The sequence below is a fragment of the Lampetra fluviatilis genome, chromosome 3 (assembly GCF_964198595.1).
Source record: "Lampetra fluviatilis chromosome 3, kcLamFluv1.1, whole genome shotgun sequence".
NCBI classification, from domain to species: Eukaryota; Metazoa; Chordata; class Hyperoartia; order Petromyzontiformes; family Petromyzontidae; genus Lampetra; species Lampetra fluviatilis.
In genome coordinates this window covers 22,702,963-22,717,233 of record NC_136277.1, presented here as the reverse complement: position 1 = coordinate 22,717,233, position 14,271 = coordinate 22,702,963, and the positions used below count along the sequence as shown (strand labels likewise).

The window sequence follows — 14,271 nt, the reverse complement described above, 5'->3', positions numbered from 1 at the left end:
CAACACATCAGCACCACCCCAATACATGACATTCGTGTGCATAAATTTCGATTTAAAGCTTTCGTGACTGCAGGGATTCATCTTGGGAAATAATAAAAAAATAAAATTCTCACGACGTTTCGGCCACAACGCAAGCATCCGTCCTCAGGCGAAGAACAGGGCTGTCGGAAAGACAGCGTCTTCGTGAGAATTTTATTTTATTATGTTTTATTTTAATTATTTCCCTTCTACGTGACTTTACCGAAAGAACCAGAAGAAGATTCGTGTGCGTCTTATAATCCGGTACTTTAAGCATTCATTCATGTTCCGGGGGGGGGGGGGCGTTGGGGTGAGCGTGGAACTTTGCGAGTGAACCGCGTGAGCTCGCATCTACTTACCTCTCTTTACGTCGGAGAATATTTTGCAACGGGTTGCTGCCCTGGGGGCGGTGGACGCGTGAGAATGGCCACACGTGGGGCGCTCAATCCGCCTCGAGGGCAGCAAGCGTCGCCTAAATGTTCATCCTCCCTGGGCCGTGTTTCAGATCGCACGCGACGGCGGCGGACGCGGGAGCGTTTTAACTTCGTCGTGGACGTAGATTCGAGAGGATTTTTGGCGAGAAAAATTTAATTATCCGCGGGTAGAGGTTGGTTTTGTTTGTTGTTGGCTTAGATCGCGCAAATTATAGATGTTTCGTTGAACCCACCCCGCCCGCTACCCCGACGCAGCCAATTAGTTGAGTTTGGTGTGTCAAGTAAAAGGTGACAATTCCTTACAGCAGCACCGGTGTGTTGGTTACTAAACTATTGGTTTCATTTTAGCTGCGTTAAGATCTTAAAGTTGGTCGTCGTCGTCGTGAAGTTGCGAGATTGTCGGTACTTTTGTTCTTAATTTAGTTTGTTTTTATTTAAAAGCGGCGTCAAATGCCGTCCAAGGCTCCACGCAAAGCGAAGAGGCAGAAATGCGAGGTAATGTAAAGTTCTGTGTTTAATCTCTCTCTCTCTTACATTTAGCAATCTTTGGAAGAACGTAATCAACCAGGTAGGGTGTTGACTGTTGTGTTAGCAGACTCTCTGTGTTGTATCGCATTGTATTTCTAACTTTACTAGGTATTGTTTTCTCTTTAATTTGTACCTGATGATGATTGCTTGTGTTGCAATCGAAACGTCGTCTGCTATTTAATTTATTATTTTATCTTTCTACGTGACTTTACCGAAATAACCAAAGAGTAATGAAACACGTGTTGTTAAGATGTTAAAAACACCAAACCAGAAACCCTTCGCGAGGAATGCTGTCGGCAGGATGATATGTTGATACCAGCTTGAAAGGTCTCCCATATAGTATTTGCCAGTAGCAAAATATGATAATTGTTTTTTTACGATTTTATCTGGCAACAAAACTGACACCTTTTTTTTACAAGGAGTCATGTTTGCATTGACCACAATACCTGCAGTCGGAATGCGAACAAAAACACAACTCTGATAATGTATGCACTGTCCTTGAAGTTGATTGGTCCAAACATGACTCCTTGTAAAAAAGGTGTCAGTTTTGTTGCCAGATAAAAGGGTAAAAAACAATTATCATATTTTGCTACTGACAAATGAGGTTCCAATGGTGTAAATGCTTACCCCGAGCTCTTATACTCTGATGGTGCATTGTCTTTGAGTTGTGCGCCTTTTGGCGTCATCTGGTCCAACACCATGTAAGACTAGGCTCTAAAGAAAGCTGTCTCGGGTGTGGACCAATCAATTTCAAGGACAGTGCATACATTATCAGAGTTGTGTTTTTGTTTGCATTCCGACTGCAGGTATTGTGGTCAATGCAAACATGACTCCTTGTAAAAATAAGGTGTCATAAGAGTGCCCTACGGTGGTGAACAGCAGAGGGAAGGGCAGCAAGATCTTTTGTTGTACTGCACTTCTATGACCAGCAGTGGATTGACAAAGGGCCTCCCCCCGTGTTCGTATGCTTGTCCCATCCCTGTCAAGAGTCCACAGCGATCGCCTCATCCCACAACAACCACCACAGCCGCGACCGCGAAGGCCGAGGGGGTGGACGAAGTGGACGATGAGAAGCAGGAGGAGGTTTACGTGGAGGAGGGTGGGACAGACCTCGATGTGGAGCTGCCCACGATGACGTCGCTCGTTCACGACCGGCCCCAGCTGCTGGAGCAGAGCCTCCGCGCCGTGGGGGACAAACAGACGAGGAGGATCCTCCCGCCGAGACTCTCGGTGATGGAGCAGCACCAGCAGCGGCACCACCACCACCACCAATGACATCCGCAAGATCATTGTCATTAGCAGTATTAGTTGCACCTTTGTCATCGGTAGTATTTGTCGAAATAATTTCAACTTTATTGGGGCGCCACGATGGGCGAGACGTTAACTACCTCACCCAGTATACAGGATGTCGTGGGTTCGATCCTGACTCGGAGAGATGGTTAATACCTCGCCTGGTCTATAGAACGTCATGGGTTCGATCTCGATCCTGAGAACCTGCTGTATATTTGGAGTGTTTTTCTCCCCCCATGGTCTCGTGGATTTTTCTCCGGGTCCTCCGATTTTTCCCTCCACACCACACTTATAAACATGCGTTTAGAGTATTTGGCTGCTATACATTTCCACGTGATAAGTCACTTCGTTGGGCTATCATTTGTGACCATGTCACTTTTGAAAAAGAGTGAAATAGCTCAGTGGGCCTTACTTGGTAAAATATAAATAAATGTGTTTAACATCGTTAGTTGCAGCATGTCGTATCAGCAGGATCTTTGTTATAATAGCAGCAATGGATGTAGTTCTAACAGCATTATTTTAAATGATGGAATGATGTATCAAATTATCGATTAATAACAATTCTTAAGCTCATAATACTTCCATCGTATCTGCTGTGTAAGAAGTCATGTTTTGTCAATTCGTGTTGTGTGGCACGTAAAATATTCACGTCACCCCAACAGCCACCCATGGGTGCTGCAATTTACTGCAATATAAAACAATAGATTCTTCAATCAAATCAGGGGGTTGGTGTTGTAATCGCAGCAGTGTCACTAGCAGCAGCATGGAAAGCATCAGCAGTGGTGATAGCTTCCCGAGTGGCAGCCGCAGCAGTTGCATCAGTAGCAGAAAGCATAATAATTTTATAATTCTAACACCGTATCGATGGTTGGCTGGTGTTGATGACAATGATGGTGATGTTAACGATGTCATTGGTAATAATTGTGATGGAAGTGATGGTGGTTTTGCAAATGATGATTGTTATCACATTGATCTCCAGTATTGCTAATCGTGATGTTATCGGTGACGTTCAGGCCTGTACCCTGGAGGAGGTGAAGGCCCTCTGTCTGGAGCAACTAATGCTGATGTCGGACAAACAAATCCACCAGGTCCTGCAAGGTAACGCTGACCTAGTCCGGCTCCATGAGTTTTGTATGGCTCTATGAACCTCACACTTTCAAACTGAACCCTTAACAAGGCTTAGGCTGGTTCTGTGAGCCAGCCCTGTTAAAAATGAAACAATTTTGCCAACTGAGATGCGTACATGATAAGGGAGCCTTATATCAACACTGCACCGTAAGAGAGTCATTTTCTGGCTCTTTAAGGCTCCTGCATCACCCTGCATCACCCTGCATCACATGTAAGGCTCTGCTTGGTTACTTGAACCCTAACAGAGCCTCTCTCTCTGGGTTTGTGTTCTGTAAAAAGTGTCTTAATGTTGGTAAATTTACTTTTTTTCTCTTGTTAGGCGAGCCAGTTGGGTCGGATTCAGAAGAGGATAAGATCGGGGCAACCACCAAGGACGGAACAGAACAGTGTGAAAACAGGTAAGTGTGTGTGCCTCTCCTAGATAAACTCGGCCTTAAATAAGTACCGAGTGTGGTGTGTATGAACATCAACACTGGGGAGACATGCGACCAGGTGTGTGATTAGCCACAGCATCCCCTTGTGCGCCGTGTCAGCTTCCATAGGTATCCTTCTCCCGCATCTCCGATTGGCACGGTTGGCTTTGTACGGTGCGAAAGAAGTTAAACGTACGTACACTCTAACAGATGCTCGTGAACAGCACCATGCCCCAGCAATATGGGTATTTGGAGGCCCGCTGCCACAACCATTTTCAGGCCACTGCCTCCCCATGCCACGTGGGCCGTGGGGATTATTTGACCACACGCTACTATGCTGTTCAGTGCGGGTTGGTCGAGATGGGGATTGTTTGACCACACGCTACTATGCTGTTCAGTGCGGGTTGGTCGAGATGGGGAGCATACGCGTATCTGTACAGAAGTGTGGTGCAACAATAGACTTTGTGCACTGTCCACAACGCTGCAGCCGATAACTGCCAATTGTGTGTGATCGTAGTGATCACCAATCCAAGCACTACCGAGGCTCAACGCTGGGTATTTTATGGCTGTTTACATGTTTTAATGTAATCCAAAATTTTTTATACCATTGGTAATAATGGTGATGGAAGTGGATATTTTTGGATAGCCTACCTGTTAAGCTGAATGTCCAAAATTGTTCTTAAAATATGAAATCCTAATGTATTCATTCATTTGTTTAAATGCCAATTACCAAATTACCAGGAATGTACCCAATCTGATCAGATCTGTCGGGTTAAACAGAGTTTAGCCTCATTAGTGCTTGGATTGGTGACCACTACCTTAATCAGATTTCGAGTGACTTCCATTCCGCACTAATCATGTAAAATGTCTTCCTGCTAACAAAAAAAGATGCATTACCCGATACCACATGACACCATTTTGGCGAGAAAATCCCAGATGTGATGTCATGAGTCGCGTCATTTTCTGTTTTTGGATCGGTCCGAAACAAAAGTTAATGTCGGATCGTTGAAAACGTATGATCTTGGCCCGATTTTCAGATTTTTCAGATTCTTCCGAATATCGTGAGCACTCGCCTAATACGTGTGCATTTGCGTGTGTTTATATGCATATGTGTACGTGTGCCAGGCAAAACAGCCAGTGCATGGACACCACAAGTGCAGCCTCTGTCACGTGCACCCAGCCTGGTGCTGAGCCTGACGATGAGGCCACGCCGGTCGCCACCACAGGCAAGACTCCTTCACTCCTTTATTCATTCTACACCGAGTTTAGCCGGTGTACCCCACCGGGGCTCCTCCCAAGTCCACTCGGCCCAAATGTTCTCATCAGCTATTGCAATTTGTATGAGAATCAGATGGTCCGGCGCATACTTCTTGGTGAGCTCTACCTGAAATTAAACGGATGAGGTTCATGTTCGTTAGCAATGGCTTCGAGACACGTGGAGTCTGGTCGTACACTACGTTGACCTGGCCCAAAATGATTCTGGTGTTGTTCATGAACATTAACGTTGAGTTGGAGACAAGAGATGGTCTGGGAAACACTTTGGTGAATTCATTAAAAACAATACTCCTTTTGCAGATGGTGCAATATCGTGCGCGGAGAGCGATGCCTTGAGTCTGGTGGCGGCCGGATCCCTCTCTGAGGATGAGATGGAGAACGTTGGGAAGAAGGAGCAGGAGGGAGATGAGAGGAAGGTGGAGGAGGAGGAGAAGGGAGAGCAGCGGGTAAAGGGGGCTCCCCTGTCTCCACACGGCTCCATGGGCAGCAGAGGTCTCCCCGATTCTCATGGTAACGGTCTGCTATGTTTGCATAATGCACACTTGATTTTATGATGATTCACTTATAGAGTAATAGTCATTCTTAAGTTCACATCTCCCCCAGTCTCTTGGTAAGAATTAGCTGTGTTTACGTTACGCATTATCCGGGCCAACGATTCATGGATTCCCCAATATCGATTCCTTAACCTCGCAATACATAAATAGAATCGCATGTGTGAGAATAGATGTTTTTTTATTGTACGTTCGGCCATAATAACTAGAACTGCACAACGTCACAAATGCGTGGCGGGTGACATTTTCCGAAATTATTTGATTTAGCGTTATGCCTTTGCGCTGAGCCAGGCAGCTTCATCATTTACAGAACGCAGCAGCAGCAGCAGCATCGTCCTAAAACCACTGCTCGGCTTGGTTAGCAAACAGCCTTCAACAATGCGTCTCACCGTCTCGTCGTCATCACAGCAACAGTTGGCATTGTCACGTAATCGCCACCTGTGCTGTGCTCGCTTTGCTACACACAGAAGGCCGTGTGTGACCGGTTCTGAAGTCTTATTGAGCAGGGCCCAGTCACATTTTTATGACATGCTCATATGTAGCGCAGAGGCATGTCGTGCCTAATTGGAAAGGATTACATTTATGTTTATTATGGACAATTTCTGTTTAAAAAAAAAACTGTGTCTGGTGTTAGCAGAAAATAAGCCTGCTTTTTTCTGGGTTTTTCATCTCTAGGTATGGTTACAATGTATGATATAACATGTAATGTATAAACAATATCATTTTAACGAGAACTGACAATTTATTTTGCCTTGGCGTTGCCAATTATCTGCTCACTAAACATTTTAAAAGTGATTTAATGTAATCCTGCATTTATTTTGTCACGTAACTGTCTCTCTCCTCTTTCCTTACCTCTTGTCTCATATCTCTCTCTCCCTCTTCCCTCCTCTCCTCCACAGCCCCACACTCCCTCCCCGCCATTCTCCACCAGACCCTGGATGCCCTCCTCTCGGACCCACTGCCTTCCTCTCCCACCTCGTCCTCCCCCTCCTCGTCTCCCAGGTGCTCTTCTGTTGAGGGCGTTGCAGCCGGAAAGGCCACACCTGTGCCAGGCTGTGGCCCTGCCCACGACATTCTGGAACTGGAGCTCCGGGCCCGTGCGATCAAGTCGCTCATGAAGGCAAATGAGCGCAGGCTGAACTCCTAAGGACTCCGCCTCCCCCGTCGGGTTCAGAGGTCGAAGCACCTCCGATTAGTACGGTTGGCTACGTATGGTGCGAAAGAAGTTTACCGTAAAGGCGTACGGAAACTGATAGGGGTACTTCCTCTTGGCACAAGTTTCCGTGATGTTCCCCGCCCTGAGCTGTGTTCTTTCCACGATGTCATCCTAACCACCACATCCGTTTTTGGCTCTTGCTCTTCTGCCTTCGATTTTCCTAACAGATCCTACAAATTGTCGTCAGTTTATGCATCATCATCATCATAGCTAATTACCAATCGAAACTCATTCCAAGATTATTCACACGAAGATTTTCACAAGATTAAAAGAGACGTGATAACAAATTGTCAATTGCATTAACAATTAAGTTCGTAAATATCTGGTCAATTTATGCATGGCCGTCATTTGAAGTAGTGGAATGCCTGTGAATGTCGTGGGGCTGGAAACCACGTGTCACCTATGCCGAGCCCTTGTATTGCACAGCAATGAACGAGCCTTTCTGAGTCGTCATTGGGGATGCTGCTGCCATGCGGCGGCCAATCACGGTGCGGAGGCCATCTCTGGAAGTACGAGAGACGGCATTGAAGTCTCCCACCAAGGCACATGGCGAGGTGTTGTGGGGTTCATTGTCTGCTCTGAGAACCGGTAGAAATGGTTTTTAATGTCGTCAGGCGCTTCGTCGGTAGGTGCGTATGCCGCGGCTACAAATAGGTTACCAAGGGTGCAGCCAGTGGCCTGTTGTTTACTGGGCACCATTCTTTTAAGGGCCGACTTGGCTGCCCGATCAAGGGCAATGGCCACCCAGGAGAGCCGGGGAGAACCGTCCGTGGGCCCTAACCACAGGATGGTGCAATTTCCTGTTGTGAGTTCACCCGCGCCGAGCCGTCGCACTCACCGCACTCCCATGATGCTAACTCCTGCCCTCTCGAATTATTTTGAGAGGCTGTGCATAGCACTTGGTTGGCAAAAAAACAGCTGTCTGATGCTCCACGTGCTTAACCCTCAAAATGTCATATGCGCAGTTGGTGGCTTTTTGTCTTGTCCACCGTAACACGCTTCTCACAGCTGGCCGGTGAAAATCCAGCCTGTGCGCTCCCTTGTCAAACCCTTGCCACGAGCAATGCGGCGTGACGGTATACTTGGTGGTGTGGCTCGTGGGGAAATTTTCGGCATTAAAATGCCCCACTGGTCCCCCCCCCCCCCGTGCTGAGAGGGACGCAGGGTAGGTAGCTGTGAGTTCTGAGGTTGGGTTCTGTTGAGCTGGCTACCCAGCAGCTCTTTCACCTCGGGTGAGGAAAAGGTTGCGGAGTTGTCGGGACGAGCCCACGCACCGTTGGGCCCTCGTATCGTGCGGGGCCAGCATCTGATCCCGGACCGAATATACCGCCAGGATTTTATTAAAGCGTTAATTATTCATGACTACTCACGGGAACTGATGACACATTTGCGAATGACTGAGGACTCGTTGACAATTTAACACGGTGCATAGCAACTGGATAAGGATAACCAAAACTCACAATTACACTCGCTAACCATTGACGATGTACTAAAGGCCAAAATTGACTCCATGTAGGCTGGCGGCTAAATTGATATATCTTAGAAACGAATGACGAATCTCGCCTCACTCAAACGCGCTCCCCCTGTAAAGGCGTCGCCATTCAGTCTGTGCTCGAGCGATGTTATTGCCATGACGGAATGGCACGTGATGGTGACTTGAATCCCGTTTCCAGCATCAATGAACACGGTTGGCTACGTACGGTGTGAAAGAAGTTCAACAAACATACGTAACTTGGGACATGCAGCCACGGCGAGTAGTTCCAAGAATAGTTCCAAGAGAAGGCCTTGGGTGGTGTATAAATAGTGAAATTGGCAGTTCATTTATTTATTGTTCATATTTTCATTGCTTTTTCTCGTGTGTTTAATGTGTGGAGCCCTTGGAGGTACTGTTCCGTTTGCGTTCCACGAGTGCTCTTCACTTTTTATTAACACATGTTCACGATACAGGAGTGTTTAATACACGCGTTTCAAGTCCAGTTGGACAACCGCAGCTACATGATTTAAATAAATCTGGTTTGTTGCAGTAGATGTATATTGGATTGCGTTAGTGCATGTTGGTGGGTGGATGCATGCGTGCATGTATGAATATGTATGATTTGGGAGAACCTGGTGACCCGAGTTTGAATCCCACTCACGACCAACAGCAGCGACGATTATCTTAACCGGTCCTGGGCCTCCCCGAGGTTCATTCAGCCTTAAATGAGCACCTGGTGCGGTGTGTTAACGTCGCCACAGTGGAGACAAAGGCGACGGAGGGTTTTGCTGGCTACCCACCCCCTCGTGTGCCGTGCCAGCCTTCATAGGTCCTCGTTAACAGCACTTTCCCCAACAGTCTGTTAAGGCTATCAGGGGGATCTTTGTATGAATGGCATGTGTATAAATGCGTGCATGTGTAAACGTTTGTATTTTTTAGGGGAGCGGTAATGTGGAGTGATGCGTGCGCTGCGCTACAAACCCGGCGACCCCAGTTCGATTCTTGCTCGCGAGCAGTGAAAGTGGCTGATATTTGGACCGGTCTTGGGTCCTCCCAAAGTCGACACAGCCATGAGTGAGCGCCTGGTGCGGTGTATAAAGCATCTGCACTGGGAAGACAAAGGCTGCCCGGCCTGGTGCTAGCCATCCACCCCCTTTGCGTGTGCTGTGCCGGCCTTCGTGGCCGCTCGCTATCAGCACTTGCACCGACGGTCTGTTAAAGGCTAAACGTGGGGAATCTTTGTGAGTATACATGTTTGTACGTTGTATACATGTTTGTATGTTGTGTGTGCACAGCACCAGTTTCTGAAAAGTATTTGGTAATGGGCACGTAACGATTCATCTCCCCAGCGAGACAATTCGAATTGCGATGATTCGGAGCTGGAATTGAAATCAAGTTACTTTGTAATATTTTACATCCTCATTTGTATTTTAAAGCCCCCCACCCCCCTCCCCCGTATTTCCTACAGTTGCATTTGCTCGATTATGATAAATGCTACATTTTCATACAATTAGCATACATTGTAATTAATTCGTATGTGTGAATTATGCATGCGGTACTCATAGTTTACAGCTGTTCATCTAACACTGGATAAAGGTCCCCCCCCCACCACCAGCACACATTGTTGGGTAATGGGAGTTCTTTAGCTAAATTCACCATGCTGGTCAATGCGGGTTGGTGAAGCCGGCACGCACCAGGACCAGTTCATGACATCGCTCGCCACCAATGTCAGCCGTGGTCGTAAAATCGAACTTGGTTCGCTGGGTTCATAGTGTAGTGTGCCAACCTTCAGCGCCACCCCTCCACCCAATCGTTCCATGCCTACTCATAATAACGTCCACCCCCCCACTGGCTCCGCCAGTGCCCCTTCTCCTCCGGCTTGGTGGAAGGTGGTGGAGTCGGATCACACCCCTGTCTCTTCATCCACGGGGTCGGTCCGCTGCTGCCTGGCAAAGCTCACAAACACCTGGGCGGGCAGAGGCGAACGGTCACATTGGGAAAGTTACACGGACAGTCACTTCATACAACAGAATGTGACTGTGTCTCAAGACGCTGAACAGAACCGGTGGGGATATATTACAATTACTGTAGGCGTTTAGACAGCTAGGCAGTCATTCACTTTGGCAGGCAGTCACTCCGTTAATAAGCAACTTGGTAAAGTACATCGACAGTCAATTAGGCAGTCTGTTAAATCTGGTTAGCTGCCACTGGTTGCGGTTAGCTTGGGTTCATTGTATGTTTGTATATTAAACTTCTTCGCACCATACATAGCCAACCGTGCTACGGGTAGCTAGCGCCCATTGCGGTTACCTAGCACCTGTTGAAATTAGCTAGCACCTGTTGCGGTAAGCTAACACCTGTTGCGGTTAGCGAGGGCCCACTGCGATTAGCTCGCACCTATCCTGGCTAGCTAGCACCTGTCGCGGTTAGCGCGTGCTTTTTGGTGGTTAGCTCGGGTATCTTGCAGTTAGATAGCGCCTGTAGAAGTTTGCTAGCGGCTATTAGCTTCAGTTGCATGAGCTAGGTGTCTGTTGCGGTTAGCTAGTGCCTGTTAGCTAGCTCCTCTTGCAATTGGCTAGCATCTGTTGCAATTAGCTCGCTCCTGTTAGGTAGCTGCTTTTGCAACTGGCAAGCTTCTGTTGCGGTTAACTAACTCCTGTCAGCTAGCTCCTGCTGCAACTGGCTAGCATCGATTGCCGGTGAGCCAGTGACCTGTCGCGCGTTCTGACCTGGTCCAGCGTGGTCTGCGACACGGAGAAGTCGGCGATGCCCAGCTGCTGCTGGTTCTCTGCTAGCGCCGCGAAGATCGTGGAGAGAGAGGCGCACGCGGAGGCCGCGGCGGTGTCACCCGCAGAGGCGCCGTGAGTCGTGGTGGCGCCCGGCAAGTGGAAGTACATGGTGCGGTGGTGGTGCTCGCGCAACTCCGTGCGTGGGAATCGCTTGCACACGTACTCCGCCACAGCGGCAGCGGGATCAGCAGCTGTAGCATCGGCAGTATCTGCGGCAGCAGGATCCGCGGTAGCAGCAGCAGCAGGAGGAGTGGCAGCAGCGAGCCGTATCACCAGAGTGTGTCCTTCGCCAAAGCTACGGTCAATGGGAGAGGAAGGGGTAGAAACAATGAGTGTTGTCCACCTGACATCGTGGTTCACTTAGCCTGGCACAAGCACCGCATCAGCTTCGTAGGAAATAGCGGCAACTTGTTTATTTGTGTACGTGTGTGTACGTGTGTGTTCTGGGCCTGCCTTAATGGGTGCTCGCTAACAGCACTTGCCCCCAACAGACTGTTTAAAGGCTATCGCGAGTGTAGCGGATAGCGCACTTCGCTATGAACCGAGCAGCTCGAGTTTGATTCATGGCCACTAACACCGGTGATGGTTATTTGAACCGGTCTAGGGCCTCCCCTCGGTCGACTCAGCTTCAAATGAGTACCTGGTGCGGTGTGGTGCTGGTCACGCACCCCCCCCCCATGTGCCGTGTCAACCTTCACAGGTGCTCGCTAACAGCACTTGTCCTAATAGTCGGCTATAGGGATCTTTTTCTTCGTATGTATATAATATATTTGTGTGTGTGTGCATGCATGTTCATGTATTTGTGTGTGCAGGGGTATTTCCCGACGAACGAACGGGTTCCGTTCCTGAGACACATCGGGGACTGCCTATATGTGCATGTACGTACATGTACTTCTGTGTGTGTGTATGTGTATGTATGTGTATCTATGTACATGTACTTCTGTGTGTGTATGTACTTCTCTGTATGTGTATGTATGTACTTCTGTGTGTGTGTATGTATGTGCATGTATGTGCATGTACTTCTGTGTGTGTATGTTCTTCTCTCTGTGTGTGTGTATGTACTTCTGTGTGTGTATGTATGTGCATGTATGTGCATGTACTTCTGTGTGTGTATGTACTTCTCTGTATGTGTATGTATGTACTTTTGTGTGTGTGTATGTATGTGCATGTATGTGCATGTACTTCTGTGTGTGTATGTTCTTCTCTCTGTGTGTGTGTATGTATGTACTTCTGTGTGTGTATGTATGTACTTCTCTGTGTGTGTATGTACTTCTGTGTGTGTGTATGTACTTCTGTGTGTATGTACTTCTCTGTGTGTGTGTATGTACTTCTGTGTGTGTATGTACTTCTGTGTGTGTGTGTATGTACTTCTGTGCGTGTGTGTGCTCACCGTGTCTTGATGTGCTGGACGCTGCCCAGGCACCTGAAAGTTCCGCTCACCATGATGGCCATGCGTGTGCACAGAGACTCGCACTCCTCCATGCTGCACACACACACACGTGTACACACATACACACATTGGTACACTCACATAATCGTATACACATACACACATATATATACACAAACACAGATCCCTCGAGCAGTGATTTTCAAATCTTTTTGGCCCGCGAACCACATTTCCACGGATCACCCAGTCCCCCCCCCCACCCCTGGTGACAAAACGCGTTCACTTATCACGTGAACATTTATCGCGGCCAAACACTTTAAGCGCGTGTTGTCGATTATAAAATCCATGCGACCACCACGGGGGGAGAGACAGAGAGACACCGCGAACTCCAACATGCAAACCCGCTGCTGCTGCTGCTGCCACCCACGGTACCTGTGAGATGTGAGCACCACCGACCGGCCCGCTTGCACAATGGCCAGAATGCAGTTCCACAGGAAGCGCCGAGCCTTGGGGTCCATGCCCGTCGTGGGTTCATCCTGCACGCGGTCATCAGAACCAGAATCTTTATTGCGACCGCAGGAGGAATCCGATGAGCTATGAAGCTCTTTTTCATAGATGTCCAGTAAGGGGGGGGGGGGCGGGTCGGCAAGTTACAACAGCAAACAATACAAAATAATTATATGTGTGCAATTTCGGGAAAAAGCGCAAAGCAAGTCACTAAATATAAAAGCATAATACATTAATTAATTATCAAGCTTGGACAAAGCAGTAAAAACAGCCCCAGATCACACCAAGATAACACACAGGCCCTCAATAAAATGGCACATGAACACTGAACTATGGATACACAGGTAAGTACAAACGTTACCAGACGTTCATAATGGTTGGAGCAGGTTCACAATGGCCACGTCAGGATCACACACTGATCCTTCACAATGGCCTCTGCTGACTTTCTGGGTTTGAGCCCTCAGTCTTGGCGTCCATCCCAGGAGTATATCGGATTCAAAATGACAATGATGGGTTTGTGATGGTCGTGTTACGTCCGCGATGGCTGTCTTAGGTTCATGACCGGCCGTGTTACGTTTGTGACGGCCGTGTTGGGTTCATTCTAACCGTGTTACATTCGTAAAAGCTGGCTCTGGCTAATACTGCTGTTCGGTTCACAATAGCCATATTCGGTTTACAGTACAGTGGCCAAACCAGGTTTGTAATGACCATGTCAAGCACTGAGCCAGCCAGCACCGCTGAGACCCTGAGTTCGAATCCTGATCCGAATCCTCGCACTCGCTGTGTCGCTCTCTCCCTGCATCCGCCTCCCTCGCGAGGTTCATAATGGCTGGTACCAGGAAGACGAGGGGAGGGTTGCCGATGAGAGCGATGGCGGTGGAGAGCTTGCGCTTGTTGCCTCCGCTGTATGAGCCGGCGGAACGATCGGCGATGTAGATGAGGCCCAGCGTGGACACCGCCCAGTCAACCACCTACAGCGCCGCACAACAAAAACAAAGATCCCTCGTGTGTGTGGCCTTCACAGACTGGTGGGGCAAGTGCTGTTAGCGAGCAGCACCTATGAAGGCTGGCACGGTACACGAGGGGGTGGGTGGCCAGCACCATGCCCGACCGCCTTTGTCTCCCCAGTGGCGCTGATTACACACTCCACCAGGTACTCATTTGAGGATGAGTCGACCTATGGGAGGTTCAAATTGTTGCCACACAACACTCAGTCAACCACCTCCAGCACCACACAACAACCTGTGGTGGTTGCAGT

General features: G+C 48.4%; 2 protein-coding genes across 2 annotated transcripts in view; one reads left to right on the top strand and one right to left on the bottom strand.

Annotated features, from left to right (window-relative positions):
- The first annotated feature begins 373 nt into the window (after positions 1–373).
- On the top strand, positions 374–9,058 carry CAAP1 (caspase activity and apoptosis inhibitor 1). The gene is made up of 7 exons (XM_078885203.1): positions 374–947; positions 1,968–2,210; positions 3,284–3,368; positions 3,718–3,796; positions 4,937–5,037; positions 5,387–5,596; positions 6,537–9,058. The coding sequence occupies exons 1-7, from the start codon at positions 903–905 to the stop codon at positions 6,782–6,784; spliced, it is 1,011 nt and encodes a 336-aa protein (XP_078741329.1). The 5' UTR covers positions 374–902; the 3' UTR covers positions 6,785–9,058.
- Positions 9,059–10,002: 944 nt separating this feature from the next.
- LOC144950090 (phospholipid-transporting ATPase ABCA1-like) overlaps positions 10,003–14,271 on the bottom strand; it is a 55,003-nt gene continuing 50,734 nt past the window's right edge. The window contains exons 44-48 of the mRNA XM_078880119.1: positions 13,850–13,984; positions 12,939–13,042; positions 12,507–12,599; positions 11,057–11,411; positions 10,003–10,293 (exon numbers count right to left, since the gene is read on the bottom strand). Of these exons, the coding sequence (XP_078736245.1) occupies positions 10,231–10,293; positions 11,057–11,411; positions 12,507–12,599; positions 12,939–13,042; positions 13,850–13,984 (750 nt within the window). The 3' untranslated portion in view covers positions 10,003–10,230. The remainder of the gene's footprint in view (positions 10,294–11,056; positions 11,412–12,506; positions 12,600–12,938; positions 13,043–13,849; positions 13,985–14,271) is intronic.

Bases quoted from the DNA above. Each gene is read 5' to 3' on its own strand.
- CAAP1 (XM_078885203.1), top strand. From the start codon at position 903: ATGCCGTCCAAGGCTCCACGCAAAGCGAAGAGGCAGAAATGCGAG. The intron at 948-1,967 runs GTAATGTAAAGT...ATCCCTGTCAAG, and splicing joins CGAAGAGGCAGAAATGCGAG to AGTCCACAGCGATCGCCTCA. The intron at 2,211-3,283 runs GTGATGGAGCAG...GGTGACGTTCAG, and splicing joins TCCTCCCGCCGAGACTCTCG to GCCTGTACCCTGGAGGAGGT.